This window comes from Trachypithecus francoisi, unplaced genomic scaffold (genome assembly GCF_009764315.1).
Source record: "Trachypithecus francoisi isolate TF-2019V2 unplaced genomic scaffold, Tfra_2.0 Lachesis_group4, whole genome shotgun sequence".
In the NCBI taxonomy this organism is placed as follows: domain Eukaryota; kingdom Metazoa; phylum Chordata; class Mammalia; order Primates; family Cercopithecidae; genus Trachypithecus; species Trachypithecus francoisi.
This window is the reverse complement of record NW_022681469.1, coordinates 113,012,030-113,037,064: the sequence shown is the minus strand read 5'-3', so window position 1 is coordinate 113,037,064 and position 25,035 is coordinate 113,012,030. Positions and strand designations below refer to the sequence as shown.

The window sequence follows — 25,035 nt, the reverse complement described above, 5'->3', positions numbered from 1 at the left end:
AAAATTATGAACATGCAAAGAAACAAAAATGTGACCCATTCACAGGTAAAAACGAATGAACGGAAACTGTCGCTGAGAAAACAGATATTGGACTAATTATTAGACAAGACTTTATTTTTTTTTATTTATTATTATTATTTTTTGAGATGGAGTCTCTCTCTGTCACCCTGGCCAGAGTGCAGTGGCACAATCTCAGCTCACTGCAAGCTCCACCTCCTGTATTGACACCATTCTCCTGTCTCAGCCTCCTGAGTAGCTGGGATTACAGGCGCCCGCCACCACGCACAGCGAATTTTTTTTTTTTTTTTTTTTTTTTGAGACGGAGTCTCACTCTGTCCCCCAGGCTGGAGTGCAGTGGCGTGATCGTTCACGTCACTCTCCTACCTCAGCCTCCTAAGTAGCTGGGACTACAGGCGCCCGCCACCATGCCCGGCTAATTTTTTGCAGTTTTAGTAGAGACAGGGTTTCACCGTGGTCTCGATCTCCTGACCTTGTGATCCACCCACCTCGGCCTCCCAAAGTGCTGGGATTACAGGCGTGAGCCACCGCGCCCAGCCGCTAATTTTTTGTATTTTTAGTAGAGACAAGGTTTCACCGTGTTAGCCAGGATGGTCTCAATCTCTTGACCTTGCGATCGATCTGCCTGCCTTGGCCTCCCAAAGTGCTGGGATTATAGGCATTAGCCACTGCACCTGGCCCAACACTCTGTCACCCAGGCTGGAGTGCAGCGGCACAATCTTGGCTCACTGCAACCTCTGCCTGCCGGGCTCAAGTGATTCTCCTGCCTCAGACTCCCAAGTGGCTGGGACTACAGGCAAGCATCAGCATGCCTGGCTAACTTTTTTTGTATTTTTCGTAGAGATGGGTTTCCCCATGTTGGGCAGGCTGGTCTCAAACTCCTGACCTCATGTGATCCACCCACATCGGCCTCACAAAGTGCTGGGATTACAGGCATAAGCCATCACACCTGGCCTAATTTTTTTTCTTTGAGACAGGGTCTCACTCTGTCACTCAGGCTGGAGTGCAATGGTGCAATTTCTAAATGCAACCTCTGCCTCTCGGGTTCAAGTGATTCTCCTACCTCAACCTCCTGAGTAGCTGGGACTACAGGCACAAGCTACCACACCTGGCTAATTTTTATATTTTTTTGCAGAGATGGGGTTTCCCTATGTTGGCGAGGCTGGTCTCGAACTCCTGACCTTGGCCTCTCAAAGTGCTGGAATTACAGGCGTGAGCCACCATGCCCGGCCTAGACAAGACTTTACATCAACTGTAGTGAGTATGTTCAGAGAGTTAAAGGAAATGATGGACAAAGAACCAAAGGAAACCAGGAGAATGAATTTCCCCCAAATAGAGAAGAATTTCTCTAGAAATTCTAGAAGCTTGACCTGAAAAGCACAGTTAAGTGTTTCAACAACAAATTTGGGTGAACAGAATCAGTGAACTTAAAGATGGATCAAATGAAGTTATCTAGTCTGAAAAGCAGAAAGGAAAAAGGATGAAGAAAAAGGAACAGAGCCCAAGGAACTTGTGGGACACCGTCAAATAAACCAAGAGACATATTATCCATTAGAGTCCCAGAAGGAGGTGAGAGAGAAAAGGAAACAGGGCATGAATCTACACATTCAAAAAACTCCAAGTAAGATAAACTTGGCCAGGCACAGGGGCTCATGCCTGTAATCCCAACACTTTGGGAGGCTGAGGTGGGAGGACTGCTTGAGCCCAGAAGTTTGAGACCAGCTTAGGCAACACAGTGAGATTCTGTCTCTATAAGAAATTAAAAATAAATTAGTCAGGAGTGGTAGCATGCACTTGTAGTCCCAGCTACTTGGGAGGCTGAGGTGGGAGGATCACTTGAGCCCAGAAATCGAGGCTGCAGTAAACTGTGATTGCACCACTGCAATCTAGCCTGGGTGACAAAGCGAGACTTAAAAAAAAAAAAAAAGTAAGATAAACTCAAAGAGATTCACACTGAGAGAAAAACTATGGAAAATCGAAGAGAGAATCCTGAAAGCAGCAAGAGAAAGGCAATTCATCACATACAAGGGATCCTCAATAAGATTAACAACCAATTACTCAAAAGAATCCGTGGGGGCTAGAAGGCAGTGGGATGACACAGAGAAAATGCTGAAAGCAAATACCTGTGAATTCTGTATCTGGCCAAACTATCTTTTAAAAATAAGGAGAAATTAAGACATTCTGAGATAAACAAATGTTTGGGGAGTTTGCTGCCAGTATACCTGCCCTACAACAAAAGCTAATGGGAGTCCTCCAGGCTGAAATAAAAGGACACTAAACAGTAACTCAAAGCCATCTGAAGAAATAAAGATCTCCAGTAAAGGTAACTATATAGGTAAATACAAAAGTCATTATTACTGTATTATTGGTGTCTAACTCCTCTTTTTATTTCCTACACAATTTAAAATATGAATGCATTAAAAAAATTATAACTGTGTTAATAGGCACAAAATGTATAAAGATATAATTTGTGACAACAACATAAAGGGATGGGACTGAGCTGTACAGGAGCAGAGTTTGTGTGCTGTTGAACCTAAGCTGTTATAAATTCAAAAGTGTTATCAATTGGGGATGTTAATTGTAATCATTGTAATCCCTAAGAAAATATCTAAAAATATAATCCAAAGGGAATAAGAAGGGAGTCAAAATGGTACATCAAAAAATTTTTCCTTGATTACAACCACTACAGATTATTCTGTTCCTTCTCCCACTCCCACTGGTTCACTAGACTTAAAAAAAAAAAAAAAAAAAAAAAACTATCAGAATCCCAGTGGCCTGTTTTACAGAAATACGAAGGCTGATCCTTACATTCAGCTGGAATTTTAAGAAATCCCAAATAGGCAAAAGGATTTTGAAAAAGAAAAACAAAGACTCATATATCTTGATTTCAAAACTTACTATAAAACAAAAGCTACAGTAACCAAAATGGTGTGGTACTGGCATAGGGACGGACATACAGATCAAGAGTCTGTATCAAGCTGGACATACAGCCGAGAGTCTAGAAATAAATGCAAACAAATATGGTAAACTGATTTTCAAAAAGGGTTCCAAGACAATTCAATAGGAAAAGAACAGTCTCTCAAACTCTGTTAACTGAGACAACTGGATATCTACATATAAAAGAATTAAGGTGGATCCTTACCTCACACCATATAAAAGAATTAAATCAAAATTGATCAAAGAGCAAGAGCTAAAACTGTAAAACTCATAGAAGACAACAGAAAGACAAATCTTCACGACCAGGGATTTGGCAATAGTTTCTTAAATATGACACAAAAAGCACAAGCAATAAAAGTAAAAAACAGATAAACTGGACTTCATCAAAATTAAATTGGAAAACTTCTATGCATCAAAGGACACTATCAAGAGAGTGAAAGAGAATACACAGAATTTGAGAAATATTTGCAATTCATGTTATTATGACATGATTATGATTAAGAGAATGATATTGGGACAAGAAATACACAAATTAATGACAGAGAATAGCAAACCTAAAATAGAACCATACACACATGGAGGCAGAGAGAAAAGGAAGGATCAGTGAATGAATGAAGCTGAAAAACCACAGCAATCTATAAGGAAAGCTGAAGTTGGATTTCCTCCTAACAACATCCTCAAAAATCAACTCAAGATGGGTTTTATATCTAAATCTCAAAGCAAAAGCTTAAAATATTTTTTAAAAGGTATTATTTTAATCACAGAATAAGAAAGAATTTCTTAAGACCACAAAAAGTTCTAACTCTAAAAAGGGCTTAAATTTCAAACTCTTAAAAAAAACTATAAAATTTACTATATTAAAATCAGGAACTCTGTTCATCAAAAAATCCTTTTTTGTATATGTGTGATTTTTTTCTTTCTTTTTTTTTTTTTTTTTTTTAGTGTACCATTTTGATTCCCTCTTCATTTCCTTTTCTGTAAATTTTTTAGTGGTTACCATGGGGATTACAGTCAGCATCCTAAATTTGTAACAATCTAGTTTGAATTGATACCAATTCAGCTTCAAAAGCAAAGGCATTATCCATTAGATACTCAACTGGCAGGAATATAAATTGGTACAACTCCTGCAGAGGGTAAGGTGGCAAGACCCATCAAAATTATAAACACATGCACTCTTTGACCCACTTTAAGAAATGTATTCTATAGATTCCAGTACAACCACCTGCAAACAACACAGATACAAGCTTTATTTGTTTTCACATTAGAAACAAGCCAAATATCCATCAACAGGGGGCTGTTTAAAAAACTGTGCTAGCCGGGCGCGGTGGCTCAAGCCTGTAATCCCAGCACTTTGGGAGGTCGAGGTGGGCGGATCACGAGGTCAGGAGATCGAGACCATCCTGGCTAACACGGTGAAACCCCGTCTCTACTAAAAAATACAAAAAACTAGCCGGGCGACGTGGCAGGTGCCTGTAGTCCCAGCTATTCGGGAGGCTGAGGCAGGAGAATGGCGTAAAACCCGGGAGGCGGAGCTTGCAGTGAGCTGAGATCCGGCCACTGCACTCCAGCCTGGGCGGCAGAGCGAGACTCCGTTTCAAAAAAAAAAAAAAAAAAAAAAAAAAACTGTGCTAAACTATACAATCTACATAGTACGAACCTAGAAGCAAGAATACATACACTTTAATGATATGGAAAGATCTCCAAGGTACATTGGTAAGTGAAAAAAGGCAAGATGCAGAATAATGAATTTACCATGACACCTTTGAGTTAAAAAAACAAAAAAGAGGAGGACTATGCACATGTGTGGGTGGGGGCATATAGGTATGTCTGTACCTACCTTCCTCTAAATTTTCCTGTGAACCTCAAACTTCTCTACAAAAAGTCTTTTAAAAAACAAAAAGAATTACTCTGTCTCAAAAGAAAAAAAAAATTTAAAGTAAATGTAAATGGGAGTGAGGGGAGATACCTGCATCAACAAATTCTGGAAAGGTGTACGAAAAAACAAGAACCAAAAGTGCAGCTGTTACTTAGGGAAGGCAGCGGTGGAAAACAGGTCAGATTTAAATACCACAGGGAGACCTTCCAATATATATACTCTTTCTTCTTTCTTTTTCTTTTTGAGACGGAGTCTCCCTCTGTCCCCCAGGATGGAGTGCAGTGGCCGGATCTCAGCTCACTGCAAGCTCCACCTCCCAGGTTCATGCCATTCTCCTGCCTCAGCCTCCTGAGTAGCTGGGACTACAGGTGCCCGCCAGCACACCCGGCTAATTTTTTTTTGTATTTTTAGTAGAGACAGGGTTTCACCGTGTTAGCCAGGACGGTCTCAATCTCCTGACCTCATGATTCACCTGCCTTGGCCTCCCAAAGTGTTGGGATTACAGGCACGAACAACCGTGCCCGGCCTCAATATAGACTTTTTGTAATGTTACGGTTTTTGAACCAAGTGAATATATTATCTATGCAAAAAATAAAATACATTTAAAAAAAGAAAAAAAACGGTAGAACTTGTAGACTTGCTTGTGAGTATGTGGTATATCTTTTTCATGGAATATATCACAAATATCTTTCATAGTCAAATACAGTTCACCTTGATCCTTTTACAGGAACACATAAATCTCCACTGTATCGATTGACTGTAATTTAGCAAATCACATACTGACAGACATTTAATCTGTTTCCATCTTACCCTGCCAAACAACGCTGCAATAAATTCCTTTGTACATGCATATTTGCACACTTGCCCAATTAGTTCCTAAAGATAAATTACTAAAAGTGGAACTGCTCGATCAAGAGTCAACATATCTCATATTTTGATACTTGTTGCCAGACTACCCCTCCAGAAAGAACATCTTCAGCAATTTATAGTGGCACTAATCATAGTGGATGAGACTGCCTGCTGCCCTCCACATGCTTGCCCATCACTACCTGGTATCATTTCTTTTCGTCTTTACTTATCTGCTATCAGCTTAAGTCTGCACTTCTTTAATTAGTAACGAGGTTACTATAATTATTGACCATTTGAGATTCTCCTTTCATGTCCTCAGCTTATTTATTCTAGTAGCGTGTTACTTTTTCTCCCAGATTTGTTTATACTCTTAATATGTAACCGCTTTTAATCCTGTTTGTAGTTTACAAATATTTTTTGTGACTCTGTCAATCTGTGTGTGGTGTCTTTTTCTATACAGAATATTTCATTTTTGTATATCAGATTTGGCAGTATGTTCCTTTATGGATTCTGGATTTGATGCATGCTTGGAAAGGCCTCTCATATCCCAAGATGATAAAAATATTCTGAGGGTATTCTATGCAGAGAAATTTAAAATTTCTTCCTATGAAGAGGGATATTAGGGTATAGGGCTTCCTATGAAGAGGGATATTAGGGTATAGAAAGGGGTATGTATATAAACAAAATTACAATGGCTGCCCAGGTCACCATAATTTATTTTCTGCCCACATCTGACTGTGCTCCCATCCACCCCCAGTAGATCCTGAAGAGAAGCTGTCTGTCTGTCCCCACCTTCCTGACCAGTGATGGCTCTGCATCCTGTGACTTAGGTGAAGACAACCAGAATGTCCCTCCAAAGGGTTTTCTTTCTGGCCTGAGGAGAGAAAGAAGCTCCTTTCCTCTATGGCTTTAAAACTACAAGGGAATGAGTGTGGAGCTGCTGGCAGCCAACCTCCCTACTGAGCAGAGAAGCTGCCTGAGAGATTCAGCAGATATGCAAAGAGAAGAGAGAATCAGAAATGAATTAAAATGCTGATGGTGTTCCAGGCCCTGGTTCTAGCTGTCTCCAAGGTCAGCTGAACCCCTGCTCTTCCTACACTCTGGGTCCATGTGTCAGAAAATTCCCTTTTCCACTTAATCTAATCTGAATTGGAATTCAGCTACTTGAAATGAATCCACGGGTGATCGACTATGGGCCTGTAAAAGCTCTGAGAAGGCTCTAAAGGTTTTTCTTAGGTATAAAGGAAAGCAAATTATCAAACAAGCAACGATAAAATATTTCCATTTAGAGTAAGTATACTTAAGTTATCCCAAGAATATATTAGACCTCCTTCTAAACTTCATTATTTTGGTTGGAGTAAGGGTATTATTATTTACAGCAATTAAAGCTAAACACTTCAGGTTGTTTTTTTTTTAAGGCTGCAAAATCTATAAATTTAAATATATTCTTACTTTACAAATATTTAAATGAATTGCACCAGCTATGTTACGTTCCATCTGGTTTGTTCTTGTAGTCATGCCTGCCTGCAGTGGTATCAGTTCAGGGGTTTATTCTGCCCTAAGCAGAGCCCACAATGTGTGTCACACCGGCAAAGGTAGTCCTAGCACCTACAGACTTACATAGCCTTCTTGCGGCAATCTCAGAAAACCCTACTTCTTGAACCCACCTCTTTTGTCAAAGCAAAAGCTTAAAATATTTTTAAAAAGGTATTATTTTAATCGCAGAATAAGAATTTCTTAAGAACACAAAAAGTTCTAACTCTAAAAAGGGCTTAAATTTCAAACTCTAAAAAAAACTCTAGTCACATTCTATTTTTTCACAAGACATCAATTAACATAAAATCAAACCTCTATCTGAAGAAGCTTAGAAAAGTCAATCTGATTAACATATCCAAACATTCCTCTCCTACCCAAACGCGGGGCATCCAAGTGGAAGGCAACAGTGTCCTACTCAGCAAGGTGAGCCGTAGCCAGAACTAGCAGAGAAACCAGCTCCAGAACAGAGCCTGGCAGTTCCGTCCAGGTGTTCAATGTTAATGAATCAAAGAGATGTGTTTTATTCTCATAACAGACCCAGGGTCCAGAAAGGAGAAGATAACGCTACTGCAGGGATACAATGGGCCTGACCACTAGAATTCAGCTTCACTGGGAGCAGAAGGAAGAGAAATAAATCAAAGAGGAGATGGGCAGTCCAATATTTATGATAGCTAGGCTCCCACTCTCACATCTCAGAAACAACTCATGAAAATGCGGCATTAGGCTGTACGGTCTTACCTACAGAAGGCTGGAATTGCGAGGGAGCTGGGAGTGAAATATTTGGTACTGAAAGTGTGAAGACCTCTGCTGGGGACTGAACAGAGGGGGTATCTTCTGCTGGTGGTGTGAAATCTATCTCATCATCAAAATTATCTTCAAATTCCTAAAATGAAAGAGAGCAAGCATTAAAAAACCATTGGCTAACACTTAAAATAGGAACATATTTATGCACTCATTTGGAACTTGCTGCCACAATTTTTTTTTTCCAGTTTGTACTTAATGTTAAGTAAAAAGCATATGTAATTGTGTTCTCTGACTCCAAATAGCAGAATACGTAAGACAGGAAAATAAATTATACATATTTCATGTAACTTTTAGAACTGTTAGTTTGAAGTTAAATGCAATGGAATTTACACGAAAATACTCTTCTAGGCTTAACAGTTTACTTTTAAATGACCCTACAGTTTAAGCAATTCTTTTTTTTTTTTTTTTAGGCAAGGTTTTGGTCTATTGCCTGGCTGGACAGTGGCTGGAGCACAGTGGCATGATCATGGCTCACTGCAGCCTGCACCTCCAGGGCCCAAGCGAGCCTCCTACCTCAGCCTCCCGAGTAGCTGGGGCCATAGGCATGCATCACCATGCTCAGCTAATTTTTTGATTCTTTTTTTTTCTGTAGCGGCAGAGTCTATGTTGCCCAGGCTGGTCTCAAACTCCTGAGCCCAAGCAACCCTCCTGTCTAAGTCTCCCAAAGTGTTAAGATTACAGGTGTTAGCCACCGAGCCTGGCCAAGCAATTATTTTAAAATTACTACTTTTGTGACATGATTCTTTGCCTACTGAATCAAAATAAATCATTTTATTTTAAAGTTGTATATGCATTTCTAATTGAAATGTGATTTCTATTAAAATAAATGTTGAAAGACTCAGAAAAGATGTTTTTAAGTGAGTTCTATTTCTCTGAAAAGTGTAACAATGGAAACATTACTAAATTAGCTAAAGAAACCACCAGGATCTGACCCACAAAGGTCACTTAAAAAAACTGGCTTTCTAAAGATGACAACTTTACAACTCTGGATGTAGGCAGGTGAAGTGGCTCATGCCTGTAATCCCAGCACTTTGGGAGGCTGAGGCAGGTGGATCACTTGAGCCCAAGAGCTCTAGACCAGCCTGGGCAACATGGCAAGACCCTGTTTCTACAAATAATAATTTTTAAAAATTAGCCAGGTGTGGTGGCGTGGGAGTACTGGAGTAGTCCTAGCTACTCAGGAGGCTGAGGGAGGATTGCCTGAGCCTGGGAGGTCAAGGCTGGGTGACAGAGCGAGACCCTGTCTCAAAAAATAAATAAATAAATAAAGTTGTGGAAACCTTTTACATGACGTTTGGTGGGAAGCTATCGCAACTCTTCCTGTCACCATTCTGGTGAACTGGTATACCTTGATATTCATGTCAATTTACCATAGACATGGCCAATTATCAAGTCATTCATCAAATCATTTGTTCAGATAATTAACATGTACCACCCCTCCAGGCACCGCAACAGAAGCTGGGAACAGATCAGCGAACAAGACTGTTCTCCACTGAACGGTCTATGAACTTTTATTTTCATTTTTTCTACCACCTCTCCTAGCCCCGCAATCCAATACAAGAAAAAAACTAAAAGTTACAATGGTAGATTTCTCTAACACTTGTGTCTCCATATGCATGTGAGAAGACATTATTCTCATATATGTTCTCCAATGCATTAAAGGACATTATTGCTATTTGTATTGATGGAGTTGGAAGCAAGAAAAATGAGGTACCGTAACTTCAGTCTGGGAGGGTATTTTTGAACAAGAGGAAATCCTTCAATTGTTCTTTTGGACATTTCTAAATAGGGCTCTCTCTGTAAAATGATTTTGTCCATCGTTCCTACCTTAAAATAATGCCATTCAAAATTTGGCAGCAGCATGACGTACCACTAGATATACCAACAGATGATTCTCAAGATTCGGACCAGGTAACATATAAAAATAAGAAAAATGGCCAGGCACGGTGGCTCATGCATGTAATCCTGGTACTTTGGGAGGCAGGGGTGGGAGGATCACTTGAGCCCAGGAGTTCAAGACCAGCCTGGGCAACATGGTGAAACCCCGTCTCTACAAAAAATACAAAACTTAGCTAGGCATGATGGCGTGTGCCTGCAGTAACCTCAGCTACTCAGGAGGCTAAGGTGGGACGATTGATTGAGCCTGGGAGGTTGAGGCTGCAGTGAAGTGTGATCCAGCCTGGGTGACAGAGAGAGACCCTGTCTGAAAAAAGAAGAAGAAAAATGAGATAAGCCTGGGTCACTTTTAAAGTTTTGCCGCTGGCTGTCTGGATGAACGTGGGCAAGTCACCTGTGTTACCAGACTGTAGCCTCCTGGTCTGTAAAATGACTTCCATGGACCATCAGCTCTAAAACTGCACAGCAACAAATCACAGATGGAAATACTCTTATACAGTCACACAGACTCTAGAGCTGGAGAGTGCTCTAAGACACTGCGGCCCCTGTGCCAGCATTACCGGGGAAGCTCAGTAACAACACAGATTCCTGGCTCTCAAATGAACTCCCGCATTCAATCCTGAGATTCAAAAAGCTTTGCATGATCTAAGGCAAGAACGAGGCATCATGAAATGTGAGATGGAGACTAGATTTTGGTATCAGCAACACTGATCAGGCTTTATCTGTGTCCTGAAAATGGCCAGGTTTCTGTGCAAAGTCCCACAGCAAGACTAACAAGCAAGGGACACAAACTGTCCACCTACAACTGTGCCCCTACTACTAGTGCAGTCAGCAGGTGCCACAGCAGTATCTGTAGGAGTTCTAAGGCCTAGGGACTGATTGCTGTGAGTAAAACTCTACAGGTCTGGGGCAAAATCTTCTAAAGGAACTGATCTCCACTAGTGTTTTCCGACTGCCCTCCTGTGTTCTCAGCCCTCTGTGTGTATATGGCCAGTGCTGACCCAAGAAAACAGCACATCTCTGTTTCTCCTCAGGGCTGCCAGAAGCCTCGGGGTAAAGACAGCACACACAAACAGCCATGAGGTTCTAAAGACCAGGGCACCATGTCCGGGGAAAACAAGGCTTTAGCCAGAAGAGGACCTTTTTTTTTTCCCTCAATTTGAACCACTGGCCCTCCAGACTCCTGGGCCAGTCCTGTGCAGTCAACAGGGAGCAATATTAAGGACCATTTTCTCTGCACGCCTGCATTCCTTCCTTCTTTCCCCCCATGTATTCCTTTATGACAAGTATTTACACAGGCCGAATGCACTCCAGCAGGCATGCAGTAAGTTCTAGAGGCCTTCCCGGCTGCTTCACTGGTTGATTCCACCGTCTGCTGCTACAACCAGATCTTCTCTATTACCCTCCCTGCCCAGGACTTTACAATCGTAGCCTCCTCCTCCCTGTTAGGGAACTCAAGGTTTCGATGATCTTCCTCTCTCACAAAACACACTGGGGGATCCCTTTGCCTCAGTAATCTCAATGACCACAAATTCACCAGCCTACAGAAGTTTGGGGGTGGAGGGGAACAACCATCTTGCTCTTCCTCATAGGCCTTATGGACAGTAAATTCAATCACCACGCTTCACTCTTCACTCAGCAAAAACCTCAACTCACTACAGGCAAGTGCTTACTGTCAATAATGGAGGCACAGCAAACTACAGCTGGTGCACCAAATCCAAACCTCCTATTTGTGTAAATAAAGTTTTATTGGCACAAAGCCATGACCATTTGTTAACAGTGTCTATCCTGGCAGAGTTGAGTTGCTGTTTTAGAGTCTGTATGGCCCACATATTCACTAAGGTAGAAAATATTTACTATTTGGCCATTAGGGGAAAAAACATCTGCTGATCTCTGCTCCCAAAGGACTGTGCTATCCAGTTATTCTATTGAAAAACATACTGGAAGACCATTTTAAATGTTCCTACCCTCTGTGCTCACCTTAAAGTCTATTTCTGGGTCCTTACAGCAGGATACACAGTTTGCAATTAACGCTATTAATATTATTAAACTGCACACACACAGGATCACAAAAGATGAGGAAACTTCTGCAGCAGGTGGCGCCTCCCCTGGAAAGAGAGATAAATAATATTAAAAACATGTACATTCCAAAATCAACTTTAATTAGTGAATTAATAGTTTCCTCTACATACAAATGGGTACAAGGATTAACGAAATAATGCTCGAGAAAAAACTGATGATCCATCCAGGATAAGAAGCTGTTGTTTATTTGAAATAATTTAGATGTATAGAGGAGTTACAGAGATAATACAGAGAGTTCACATACACCCTTCACCCAGCTTCCACTAATGCTAACATCGTACATTACCACAGTACGCTGATCAAAACTAGGACAGTAATGCTAGTAACGATGTTATGAAGTGACCTTCAGGCTTTATTCAGATTTTACTGTTTTCTCCACTTTAGTCCTTTTTTCTTTTCAGGATTCAATCCAAACTACCAATGTTGCATTTAATCACCATGTGTCCCTCAGCTCCTCCAGTCTCTGACAGGTTCTCGTCTTTCCTTGCATTTCATAACTCTTGACACTTTTGAAGAGTGCCGGTCAGTTATTTTGTGGAACGTCTCTCAACCGGGGCCACCCAATGTCTTCTCAGGATAAGACCAAGGTAGTTAGAGAATTCCAGTGGGGTGAACTGTCCTGCTTTCACAGCAGGGCACATGACCTCCGCCTGGTGAGGTGACCTTTGATCCCGTGGGCCAGGTGGCTCCCACCAGGCATCACCAAACCACTGCAGGCCTACCTTTCCCTTCTCATACTCTATTCCTTGAGAGCAATGCTGGCCCACAGGGAAGGAACATAAGCTGTACTTCCTGGAGGGAGGAGTGGTAGAGAGTCTGTACACACAGGTTAAAAACCCTCCAGTAATTAGTAATATCAGGGGGAAGAAACTTTGAGGCTATGCAACTGCCTGTTTCTCCTTCAGGTCTTGCACACCAGTTTTCTGCATCTGTCAACACATCTTGCCGACAGCAATTACTATTGTGATGTTTGGATATTTATTCTCCGGGCTGTAATCCAAAGTCATCATCACTTATTTTGTGGCTCCAATGGTTCCAGACTTGTCCACTGGGAGCTCTGTTAAGGGGACTCCCGGATCTTTTTGGCACGCCCCATCCTTCCCTTTTTCTCCAACTCTTCCTTACTTCCAGGCACTCCTCATATTTTCCCTACTCTGCTTGAGAACCAGCCATTGCTCCAAGGAGCCCTGGTCACAATAAGCAGGGAGGGAGGCGGTCTGCAGACTACAGCCTGCAGCCTGCTGTTGCGTGGGGGGCCTCCCCGGACTCCCCAGAGAAGAACGATTTCTACATCTTTAAGGGGCTGTTGGAAAAAAAAAAGAATATGCCAAGGATACTGCCTTGCCATAAAGCCTAAAATATTTTACTGCCTGGCCTTTTCCCATCCCTATCTAGAGCATAAAGATTTTTACATCTTATGTTTAGCAAATTCTTCGTTATCCGGAAAACATCTTATTCAACTAGGGTACTTGTGAAACTTTTCTTTGTCAGAGCAAACTGTTAAAGTCTCAGCTACTGGAAGTTCTCAGTTACTGAGAAATAAACTTTTCCTTAAAATCCTCATCTACGGCAGGCACAGTAAGCATGCCTGTAATCCCAGCATTTTGGGAGGATCGCTTGAGCCCAGGAGTTCGAGAGACCAGCCTGGGCAACAAAGTGAGACTCCATCTCTACAAAAAATAAAAATAAAAATAAAATCGAGCTGGGCGTAGTGACACATGCCTGAAGTCCCAGCTACTCAGGAGCCTGAGGTGGGAGGATGGCTTGAGCCTGGAGGAGGAGGCTGCAGTGAGCCATAAAGCACATCACTGCACTCCAGTCTGGGTGACAGAGCAAGACCCTGTCTCAAAAAATAAAATGAAAAAAATAATAAATAAATAAATCCTCATCTATGGCTAATTAAGTGTACAAATGCACCAAAAGGAAGGCAGAGAGATAAATTAATCAGGCTATTTTTTTCTAAATGAAGCTAGGGTACTTGAAGAAAAGAAAAGCTAATCCATACTCCTAGGTGAGCAAAACACATTCTTGAATCCAAAATAAGCTTCAGTGAAGATCAGGGAAGCCTAAAATGAACTGTAAACAGAAATCAGTTCTTTTTCAATAACAAAAGGTCCCTTTGGGAAGCAATGCTGAAACACCATTGTTACAAGCGGGCTCACTCCGTGCTTAAGAATAATACAGTTAACCAAGGGGGGTCGAGAACCTCCAAGTTCTAAATCAACAAAGTCTAAAACAGAGGAAAGCCCATACATTTAACACAGGAGGTAACTAGGTGATTCCTCTTAAAACCAATCTGGAGGAAGTCAGCTTTCACTGAGAACAAGAATTCCCTAACTACAGACACACTTGTGTCCATCTGGAAAACCTAAACTAAGTGAGGGGCTTCAGCCACTGAGAGCCAATTCTTATGAATGAAGACCAAGAGGGACAATTTTCTTCTCTTTCTCCTTGCAGTGAGCTGTTCACTCATCCAGACAAGTGAAGCCTGTGCTTCCCCACTGGAATTTCTTCTTTTTTTTTTTTCTATTAAGAGATGGGGGTCTCACTATGTTGTCCAGACTGGTCTTGAACTCCCAGGCTCAAGTGTGCCTCCCACCTCAGCCTCCCAAAGTGCTGGGATTACAGGCATGAGCCGTTGCACCAGACTGCTGGAATTATTTCTGAAGAACTGTGCTTCACTCCCCTGATTCACAAAATAAAAATTAAATGTGACTCCTGAGGATTATATAATATAGCAAAGCACTTTCACAGACATTGTTTTTTATTCATTTTTTAAGATGCATTTGGATGGTTAAGGGAGAAGAAAAAGAAAAAGAAGACGTAGTTTGTCCACTGCATATCTGAAGTTCAGGTGCATCTCACACCTCAGATTAGTTTAACTGGCAGCATTTCTTCTTTTTAGTGGTACAAAAATAAGGGTGTGACTTATCATCAACCTCATCTGACATTTGATAAAATACAGCATTATTTCACTTGGTCATCGCAACACCTCTGACGTAATACGACCAGCTCCACGTCTCAGATGAAGAAACTGATGTGTCCACGAACCCAGGTGGGACAGTGGCAGGCCAGGCTGAGTTTAGGTGTGCCGGGTGCAAGCTCCTCTCTTTCCTCGGAACCACACTGCTCCGCCTCAACGTGGTTGACTTTTAACACTTAAAAACAGCCCACTGTCCTTTGAACCCAAGTCTGTCATTAATTAGGGTAGTTTATACTTCTTCGAACTCCGCAAAGCTGATCTGGAGTTACTTTTTCCTCTCTTGCACCCAGAGTTTTTGTTTCTTTCTCTCTCTTTTTTTTTAAAATCATCACAAACTACCCATTTATTATAGAACTGGATAAGGACTGTATGAATGCCAGCCCGATTATCTGATTCATGAAAGTGTCCTCTGTGAGTCACTAGATAGGCATGAAGAGTATACCCAGGTTAAGAACAATGCACTATGCCAAGCTTTGCCCTAGCTCTCTGCTATACTTACTTCTGCTAGGGGCTGCAAGGCACCTACTCTCCCTTAGATTTCCTCAGTGTGAACCACACTTATTCAACCTCAGTACCTAACAATCCCATTAAAACTAATGCCTGAGAAACTGACTAGGTAGCTTCAAGTAGATATTTTTAGTTACCCCTTTTTAAAACTTTAAAGTATTTTTATTTTGATGAGTCCAAAAGCACTGTGCTTAAAAAAAAAAAAAAAACTCTAGCAATGAAAAAAAAAAACTTCCATAAAATGAGGAAATCAAACATAGGCTGGAAGGTGAGACTGGTTTGCAGAAACCACAGAGAGGAAGTAAATTCTAGACTTGCGGAACCACAAATAAAATCCCCATACCGCCGTGGTCAAACTAGAAACCAGGCTCTGACACAGTTCCTGACTGCAGCTATTAGAACCTGATGAAGAAAGACAGTTTTCTTTAACATGCAGCCTACAGCATTGAGAAGTGCATAAATGAGCCAGTCACCTACTAAAGAACATCAAACACAGGCGTCACCATACATTTAGGCAGCTTTTCCCATCACAAATAGAGAGCAAGCACCACTTGAGGTCTGGGGGAATACGTATGCTTCACCCAAGACACTGATTAAAAAATACCCAGCATCTCTACAGCACATTCTGTGAGTTTGCATTTAATAGTTTCCAAAGCATTTTAATAGCTATCTAGAACTTGATTTAACAAGCAGAAAACTTGAGAAACTCTAAGAGGTAGGTACAAATTATCTGTTTTAGAGACAGGTAATTTGGAGAATGCAATTTCTCAGTAATGACTCAGGGTAAGCCAGGAATACTACTTATTAATTCAACCATTACAACTCCAGCCTAATTGTCTGATTCATGATCTCTAGAACCTCAGATGAAACTGGACCCACATGTAATTAACTAAAGAGTTGTCTGTGAAGCCATTTTTGGATTCAATAAAAAAAAAATTAAAGGCCACAGATAAAAAGAAATGATGATCAATGTCTAGATCTATTAGGGATTACAAAATGCTACATATTCTAATGCTGTCATCCCTTGTTCAGTCACTAGTGGATACGCTTTCTTTTTTTTTTTTTTTTTGAGACGGAGTCTCGCTCTGTCGCCCAGGCTGGAGTGCAGTGGCGCGATCTCGGCTCACTGCAAGCTCCGCCTCCTGGGTTCATGCCATTCTCCCGCCTCAACCTCCTGAGTAGCTGGGACTACAGGCGCCCACCACGCGCCTGGCTAATTTTTTGTATTTTTAGTAGAGACGGGGTTTCACCATGGTCTCCATCTCCTGACCTTGTGATCTGCCCGCCTTGGCCTCCCAAAGTGCTGGGATTACAGGCGTGAGCCACCGCGCCCGGCCGGATATGCTTTCATAAAGATAAATTTCCTCACACTTACCATTTGGTTACCCAGTGGTTCAAGTTATAAGGAAAAGGCAGACAAGATACTTAAATCTTTCTCTTTCTTTGCCAGTTTTTTAAAAGTGAGTTGGTGGTTGGGCGCAGTGACTCATGCCTGTAATCCCAGAGCTTTGGGAGGCCGAGGTAGGGGGACCATGAGGTCAGGAGATCGAGACCATGCTGAGCAACATGGTGAAACCCCATCTCTACTAAAATACAAAAAATCAGCCAGGCATGGTGGCGCATACTTGTAGTTTCAGCTACTCGGGAGGCTGAGGCAATGGAATCGCTTGAACCCGGGAGGCAGAGGTTGCAGTAAGCCGAGATTGCACCACTGCACTCCAGCCTGGCGACAGAGCAAGACTGTCTCAAAAAAATAAAATAAAATAAAAAAGAGTTGTTCATTAGCACCCTCTGGCAGCGACCAGTTCGAAGAGCTGCTATCACTGTTTTGTGATATCTTTATGAGCTAATGAATTTAAAGCACCCACAGGCTTCCATCCGTTGTGGTTGTTCTGATTGACATTCCCATTGTCCTGTTTCTGGCAGGCAGGGCCTCTAAAGGGGTTTGCTCCCAAGCCCTCCCACAAGGTCCCAGCAGGCCTGGGTGGAGTTCTTGCTCCCTGGGATGTTCCAGGCATATCTTGTATAGTTTCTGTTTCAGACCTCCTATCAATCATTTCCCCAAATAGCCTTGGTTTCTTTTCAAGTGAACTGCTAATGTAAAGACCCCAGCTTCAGGAAGCAGAGCTGCTTATTCACTGCCGGTGTCACAACTACCTTAGAAAACAATGTATCACAGTTTTGTAACATTGAACTCTGGCACCCCTGTGGTCTAAGCAGTTGCCCTCTTCCGGTAATAGGGATCAGGAAACTATGGCCACTGGGTGAAATCCTGCCCATAGTTTTTATTTTGGTATGGCCTGAAAGCTAAGAATAATTAAGAATTCATGTTTTTAAATCATATTTTTAATCCAAAATAACATTTTATGACACATGAAATTTATGTCAATAGCTGATAACACAGAAAGACATTATGTATCTCCTGATGGAAAAACAAAACAGTACTGCCCAAAACAAGCAAACAAAAACAAGATCAAACCTGAATCTAACCAACCACCTAGATCCAAATGTCAATAAGTAGGAAACACTGTGAATAGTGAAACATGTTAAATACCACCGCAAGAATGTAATCGGCAAAATACAGGTTGTGAAAAACACTTGGGGAGAAAAGCCTAGGAAACTGTAAAAAAAGAAAGATGAAGAGAGGGAGAGTGGCGAACATTAAAAGACTAAAAAGACCTACCCACCAATTCCAACATATGGATGTTATTTGAATCGTGATTCAATCTATTTTTAAAATTATGACATTTTAGGCTATTGGAAATCTGAACACTAACTGACCATATTAAGAAAATGTAATTCATTTCTCCTTGGAGTGATAATGGTCATGTGCTTGTTTTTAAATGTAGTCCTTATCTTTTGGAGATAGTGACCTACTTAATGATGTCTGGAATTTGCTTCCAAACAGCACCAGGGCGTGGAGGAAGTAGACGGGGGCAGCATGAAAGAAGATGGGCCACAGCTAATTCAGGATGGGTGGAAGCTGTGTGGGAATTCATTACAGTGCCTATGTCTTGCATGCTTGAAGCTTTCATTTATTAAATGAATTAAAAAGTTTAAATGCAAAAAAAGCAGATATCATAATTTATAATCCATATTCTTGCTTACTTCTGATACGGGCATTAACGTGCTAGGGCTGTCATAACCAAGTATCACAAACTGGGTGACTCAAATAACCAAAATGTATTCTCTCAGTTTTGGAAGCTCCACGTCCAAGATCAAGGTGGCAGCAGGAAGGGCTCCTTCTGAGGGCTGTGGTGGCAGAGTTTGTTCTAGGCCTCTCCTTGCTTCTGGTAGCTGGCCGCCTTTTCCCTAAGTCTCTTCCCATCATCACCTCTCTACATGTGTCTGTGTCCAAATTTCCCCGTTACATATAAGGACAGCAGTCACACTGGATGAGGCCCACCCTCATGACCGCATTTTCACTTGATCATCCCCATAAAGACCCTCTCTCCAAATAAGGTCACGTTCTGAGGCACTAGGGTTAGGGTTTCCACGTATGAATTTAGGGGGAACACAATCGAACCCATCTCTAGCATAAATGTTTAAATAAAAACAAGGGCGGAGCGTTCTCGGCGGGGAGTGGGCGGGTGCAGGGGGCAAGGGGCAGGTGCAGGGGGCAAGGGGCGCGCTGTGCAGGCCGGGGCCGGGAGCAGGGCCCAGTAGGCGCGGAGTCGGGCCCGGGGAGCCGGGCCGGGCGGGGAGCAGCCATGGCGCCACGGAGGATCGGGGCCGTGCCGCTGCGGGTGGCCTTGGCGCCCAGTAGCCGGGCGGGGCCGGAGCGCAGGCAGCGGCAGAGGCAGCTGAGCCCGCGCCCCGCGCCCGGGCCCAGGCGATGGTGACACATGCGGCGGTGGCACCACCTTCGGACATCACCTCGTGCAGAATGTAAGCCTCGAGGTGCCCTGCGACTACCGGCCCAGCCAGAAGTGCACCTGCTACCGGCCTAACCGCCACGAGACTTGGCTCTTCTCCCGCTTCTCCACTGGCTAGAGCTGCCGGCTGCATGCCGACTGGACCCAGCTCACCAACTGCGTGCCCGGCGTCCTGGACCGCCGCAACTCTGCGGCGCTGCGCACGCCCAGGAAGTTCTACTACATCACCCTACTAGGAGACCCCATGTCCCGCTACCTGAGCGAGTGGCGACATGTGCAGAGCGGTGCCACGTGGAAGACGTCGCGCACGCCCACGTGGAAGACGTGTGACTCGCGCACGCCCACGCCCGAGGAGCTGCCGCCCTACTAGGAGGGCACGGACTGGTCGGGCTGCACGCTGCACGAGTTCACGGACTGCCCGTACAACCTGGCCAACAACCACCAGGTTTGCATGCTGGCCGACCTGAGCCTGGTGAGCTACTACAACCTGTCCTTCATCCCCGAGGACAAGCAGGCCCAGCTGCTGCTTGAGAGCTTCAAGAAGAACCTGCGGGGCATGGCCTTCTTGGGCCTGACCGAGTTCCAGCGCAAGACACAGTACCTGTTCGATCAGACGTTCAACCTCAAGTTCACCCGGCCTTTCATGCAGTACAACAACACGCGGATGGGCGGAGTGGAGGTGGATGAGGACACCATTCGCTGCATCGAGGAGCTCAACGACCTGGACATGCAGCTGCATGACCACGTCAAGGACCTCTCCCAGCAGCCCTACCAGTACAAGCGGCAGCTGGAGCACAGGGAGCAGCGCCTAAGGAGCTGTGAGGAGCGCCTGCTGCACCAGGCCAAGCAGGCGCTGCCGCAGGAGGACACTGACGAGCCGGCCCGTGTGCCCAACGAGAACTACATGAGCCACATCATTGAGAAGTGGTGGTGGTGGTGGCCATGGGGAGGCCTCTTGGGGAGCGTGAAGGGTAAAACAGGACAGACAACAGGTCCACCCAAGACTGTCACGGGAAGAGCATCCCAAACCTGCTCCAGAGGTAGCTGTCTCCTGGAAAAAAAAAAAGAGCAGGGATGCAGTGGGGCTGGGCGGGGATGGGGGCTTGAGGAATCAACGGCTGCAGCCAGTGGGTCAGAGGAAAGCATGCTCGAAGGATGCCACGGGCAGGGCAGGGCACGGCCTCCAGAGCAGGTGTTGTGCCTGCTCTCCTGGCCCCCTTGGATTTATCACGAAAACTGAAGGTTTGCACAAGAGGACAGTGGAAAGTGGACCTGTCAGGCCAGGAGTGTCTCCCTCACCAACTATTCACACAGCACTTGCTCTTAGCTCCTCTGTCCAGGCTACTAGGAGTGAGACCAGCTTCTGGCAACTGCCCCAGCTCCAGGCCATCCCATAGGCCCTCCCCTTCTGGCTGCCCCCCATGTCCCAAGGCCTGGGGAGCTCCCAGCTCACCCATCTGTAGCTTCCTCAAGGTCAGGGCCCACCCCATCTGAGGCACAGAAGACTCGAGTCCAGCCCCTAGGAAGCTCACTCCCCTCTCTGGCCCATGGTCCTGCTTCATGCTTGGGGTCAGGAGGCCAAAGCTGATGTTCAGGCTCCATCCACTTCCCACAGTCCTCAGACCAAGGAGGGGTTTGGGGAGTAGGCCCAAGCTGCATTGCCGGCCTTCCATGGACCGACTGGGAGCCCAGGAGTGGGGAGGCTTTGGCCAGGGATGCTGCCACTTGTGGCTGAGTCCCTGGCTGGCCTTTGGAGGTGACCACTCAGGCAGACCTGGATCAGACTGGAAGGGCTGGGGACCGAGTGCTCCCCTGCCTCTGTTCTCCTTTATGACCCATTGGGATTTGCTAGCAGGCTGCCCCAGCCCCATCACCAAGACACATACTCAAGAGCTCAAATACCACTGCTGCCACCAGCGTGTGGATTAAGTTCATCAGGCTTCCATTGGCTGGAGCGTGGGACCAGAGCCCCTGCCCAGGAGACATACCCTCGGATCACAGTGGCTCTGGATGGCCAGGAACAGGGACTCGAGCTTTCAGATTCTCAACTGGCCTTGACAGAACAGCTGTAGGTGGCCTCCCTGACACCAGATACTCAGCCCTCTCCACCCTGGCTCTCCTTGCATTTCCCCATGCTGCCCACCCCCTGGCAAAAGGCTGGCCATGTTCTCTGTTCCCAGCAGCCTTGCAGGTTTTCCCACTGGCTGCAATGGCCCTACTAAAAGCCATGTTGCATATCCGTTGTAAGCACGTGCCCTGTGCCCTGTCCCCATCCCTTATGCCTAGGAGGCCAGGCTGGTGTCTCTACGAGGGCCCCCACAGGCGTCCTGGGTCCCCCAGAGAGCAGACTGGTGTGCTCAGGCTGCAGGCTGACTCAGAGGCAGGGCAGTGGGCTCTCCAGGTCACTTGGCTGGGGTTGGCGGGGGTCCTCTCTCTTGCCCCAGCTTTCACTCAGCCACCGCAGCTGCCCCACCGTGGGGTGGAGATGTGGGTCACCATGGGCTTCGGAGCAAGTGTCTTCTGCAGCACAGGAAGGCGAAGGTGTGGTCAGATGAGGTTGCTACCCCTGGAGGTCTGGCATAAAGGCCCCACCCTCAGGCCTCCTACACTAGCCCCATTTTACTTTGGGGTCCAAGGACAGGGCGGTCAACTGGACAGGGTGGGCAGCGTGCCAGCGCAGCACAGTGCCACCTCCCTGGGTGGATGCATCACACTAAGGAAGTGAGTGCCAAGGGGATGTAGTGGTGTGGTTCTTTCAAAGGGAGGTCAGGGTCAATGGGAATCTGCTGGGACACTCAACACTAGGGTGGGTGCACTTCTGGGAGGAGGAAGAACATGTTCAGGGGAGTGCGGGGTCTTGCACAAGCCACGTGGTACATCTTGGCCTCCCAGCAGAAGGTGGACACCCAGCCAGAGGCCCTGGCTCAAGGTGGCCTCACCTGGCCATGGGCTTCCTGGGTACACAGGCCCAAGCGCAGGTTGTTTTGTACTTATTGGAGCATGTGTTAACTTATGCCCTGCATCCCAACTCACACGGAAGCATGGGTCTCGTCTCAGTCTCTTTGGCTGCATTTGGAAAGCAGTCTCCTCTAGGGCCAGTGCCAGGCTGAGGTGTCCAGAGGCGGCGGCAGCTGGTAGTGCCCTCAGCCCCCGAGTGTCCAGCCTGGCACTTCCCGTTCAGGCCACCTGCTTTGGGTCAACGGTTCCTTTGCCAGCAGCATCTCCTAAATGGTAAGGACTCTCTCCACCCAGGGCCCTCCCAGGGCTGCGAGGACGGAAGCAGGCAGGCAGTGGAGCTAACAGCTTAGTCACCAGGACCCCCAAACCTGCAAATGTCCCCTCCTGGAGGGGGAAGCCAGGAACAGAACTGCCTACGAAACAAGGCTGTGAACCTTTTGGGAACTGGAACTGTTTAACTTGAACCCAGGATGGTTTAAAGCTTTATTTATTTATAGCTTCTTCTTAAAAAAAAAAGTGTTAAGAAGAAATTTTTTGGTTATTCACACACACAAAAAATAAGTTGATGATGGAAAAGCAAGTCATAATCATCTAATTGTTTTTGTCTAGGTCGAGAATGAATGTTAGCCAATGAAATAAACCCTGACAAGGAAAGAAAATATAAATAATAATAAATAAATAAATAAATAAATAAATAAAAACAAGGGAAAACAAAGAAGAGCTAGAGACCAGTAGGTACACAGCAGCTACTTGCAGAGATGGAAATGGAGTGGCTGGGGGACAAAGTGTGCTACATCCTTTCCTATTTGTTGAATTTTGTATCCCCGGCTTCTCGCCATTTTTAACCTAACCAGTTTTGCCTAATGGCAAAACTCCTTAACAAGGCTTCAGCATCCATCGTTGCCTGGCTACTCCTGACCTCCCAGCCCCAACTCCATCACTCCTTCCCCAGCTCTCTACTATGACCTACGATGACCCTCTCTCCATCCTTCCAGATGATCTTCTGCCACTTCATTCTCATATATTCCCCTACCCAGAGATGCTACCATGACACGCACCCCCACCCCCATTCATCCATGCCCATCAGAGCTCAACTCGGAAACCATCCTTGAGGCCCATGGTTGCAGTCCCTGCCTGTGCACTCCCCATATGCCTTCCCCACTAGGCTGCAAACTGAATGGGGTCATGGGCCAGGCTTATATAATCCACCGACGACTCCCCAGAGCCTGGCCCAGCGCCTAGGATTCAGGTAGAAGTCAGGGGTAAGAAAATGAGAAAAAAGTGAGAGACAGCGATGAAGGGGCATAAGCAAACGAGTGAAAATAAGCAAGCAAGGGAACAAAACAGGAAAAAAAAAAACAACAGAAAGAAACCATAACCAACCCACTGGATCACAGAATAAACTTACAAGGTAGGTACAGTGGCTCACACCTGTAATCCCAGTGCTTTGGGAGGCTGAGATAGGAGGATCACTTGAGCCCAGGAGTTCAAGACCAGCCTGGACAACATAGTGAGAGGTCATCTCTACAAAAAGTGTGAAAAATTAGCCAGGCGTGGTGGCACACGCCTGTAGTCCCAGCTACTTAGGAGGCTGAGGTGGGCGGCTGACCTGAGCCCAGGAGGTCAAGGCTGAGGTAAGCTACGATCACACCACTGCACTCCAGCCTGGACAACAAAGTGAGACTCTATCTCCAAACAAAACAAAACAAAACAAAACAAAACTGAATAAACTTATGGGCCAGGTATGGTGGCTCATGCCTATAATCCCAGTGCTTGAGCTCAGGAATTCAAAATCAGCCTGGGTCTCTACAAAAAAATACAAAAACTTAACTGGGCGTGGTGGCATGAGTCTGTAGTCCCAGCTACTCAAAAGGCTGAGGTGGGAGGATGGATTGAGCCTGGGATGTTAAGGCTGCAGTGGTCGTGATCATGCCACTGCACTACGGCCTGGGTGACAGCCTGGGTGACACAGTGAGACTGTCTCAAAAATAATAATAATAATAATAATAAACTTACATTTTCAGGGTCAAACAAATAAGATAATTAAGAGAAGCATTCTTCAGTAATTTTACACTCTTACTCGGGAATATTTTCCCACTGTTAACAAACACTGTATTAGGGTAGCACGACGCTTATTTCCCAGGTCTCCAAGAATTCACACAAACATGTACCCATTTTGCTTAAGCTGCATAACTAAGGTGTTTTATTAAGAAAGACATTATCTCAAAAAGTGATTTTCCCTCCATTTATGGTCTCCCTCAAAAACAGGTGTTTACCCACACGCACCACGTTCTCGCACAGCCTTGTCTCACTGGAGGCCTTCAGAGCATTCTACTCAGTGCGGGCAAAGCAAGAATCCAAAGGCACTCTCTTCCCCAGGGAGCCCTTGGAGCACAGGACTGAGAAGAAAGCCCCCCACACGGGCAGAGCCACAGCCCTTGGACCTCTAGGCCAATATGTGTTTAGGAACAAAATAGGAATCTTAATTGGTGCCATCTAAGATGTGATTTAAATTTGTTTTAGTCTGAACACTGTGTGTATTAGTTTGCTAGGGCTGCTAAAACAAAATACTACACACTGGGGGCTTCAACAGCAGAACCTGACTTTCTCACAGTCCTAGAGGACTAGCTGTTGGCAGGGCTGGTTTCTCCTGAGGCCTCTCTCCTTGGCCTGTGGACAGTGACCTTCTTCCTGCATTCTCAAAGGGGCTTTCT

At 44.8% G+C, this 25,035-nt stretch overlaps 2 protein-coding genes across 3 annotated transcripts in view; one reads left to right on the top strand and one right to left on the bottom strand.

Annotated features, from left to right (window-relative positions):
* The window catches only part of LMTK2 (lemur tyrosine kinase 2), a 111,457-nt gene that overhangs the window by 62,864 nt on the left and 23,558 nt on the right, over positions 1–25,035 (bottom strand). For both annotated transcript variants that reach the window (XM_033195015.1, XM_033195016.1), the window contains exons 2-3: positions 11,897–12,024; positions 7,955–8,099 (exon numbers count right to left, since the gene is read on the bottom strand). In XM_033195015.1, the coding sequence (XP_033050906.1) occupies positions 7,955–8,099; positions 11,897–12,024 (273 nt within the window). The remainder of the gene's footprint in view (positions 1–7,954; positions 8,100–11,896; positions 12,025–25,035) is intronic.
* LOC117073352 (heparan-sulfate 6-O-sulfotransferase 1-like) lies at positions 19,199–24,821 on the top strand. Its single transcript, XM_033194153.1, is given in 5 exon segments — positions 19,199–19,250; positions 19,321–20,403; positions 21,808–21,904; positions 22,421–22,594; positions 24,590–24,821. Coding segments are annotated over 5 exon segments (1,638 nt in total).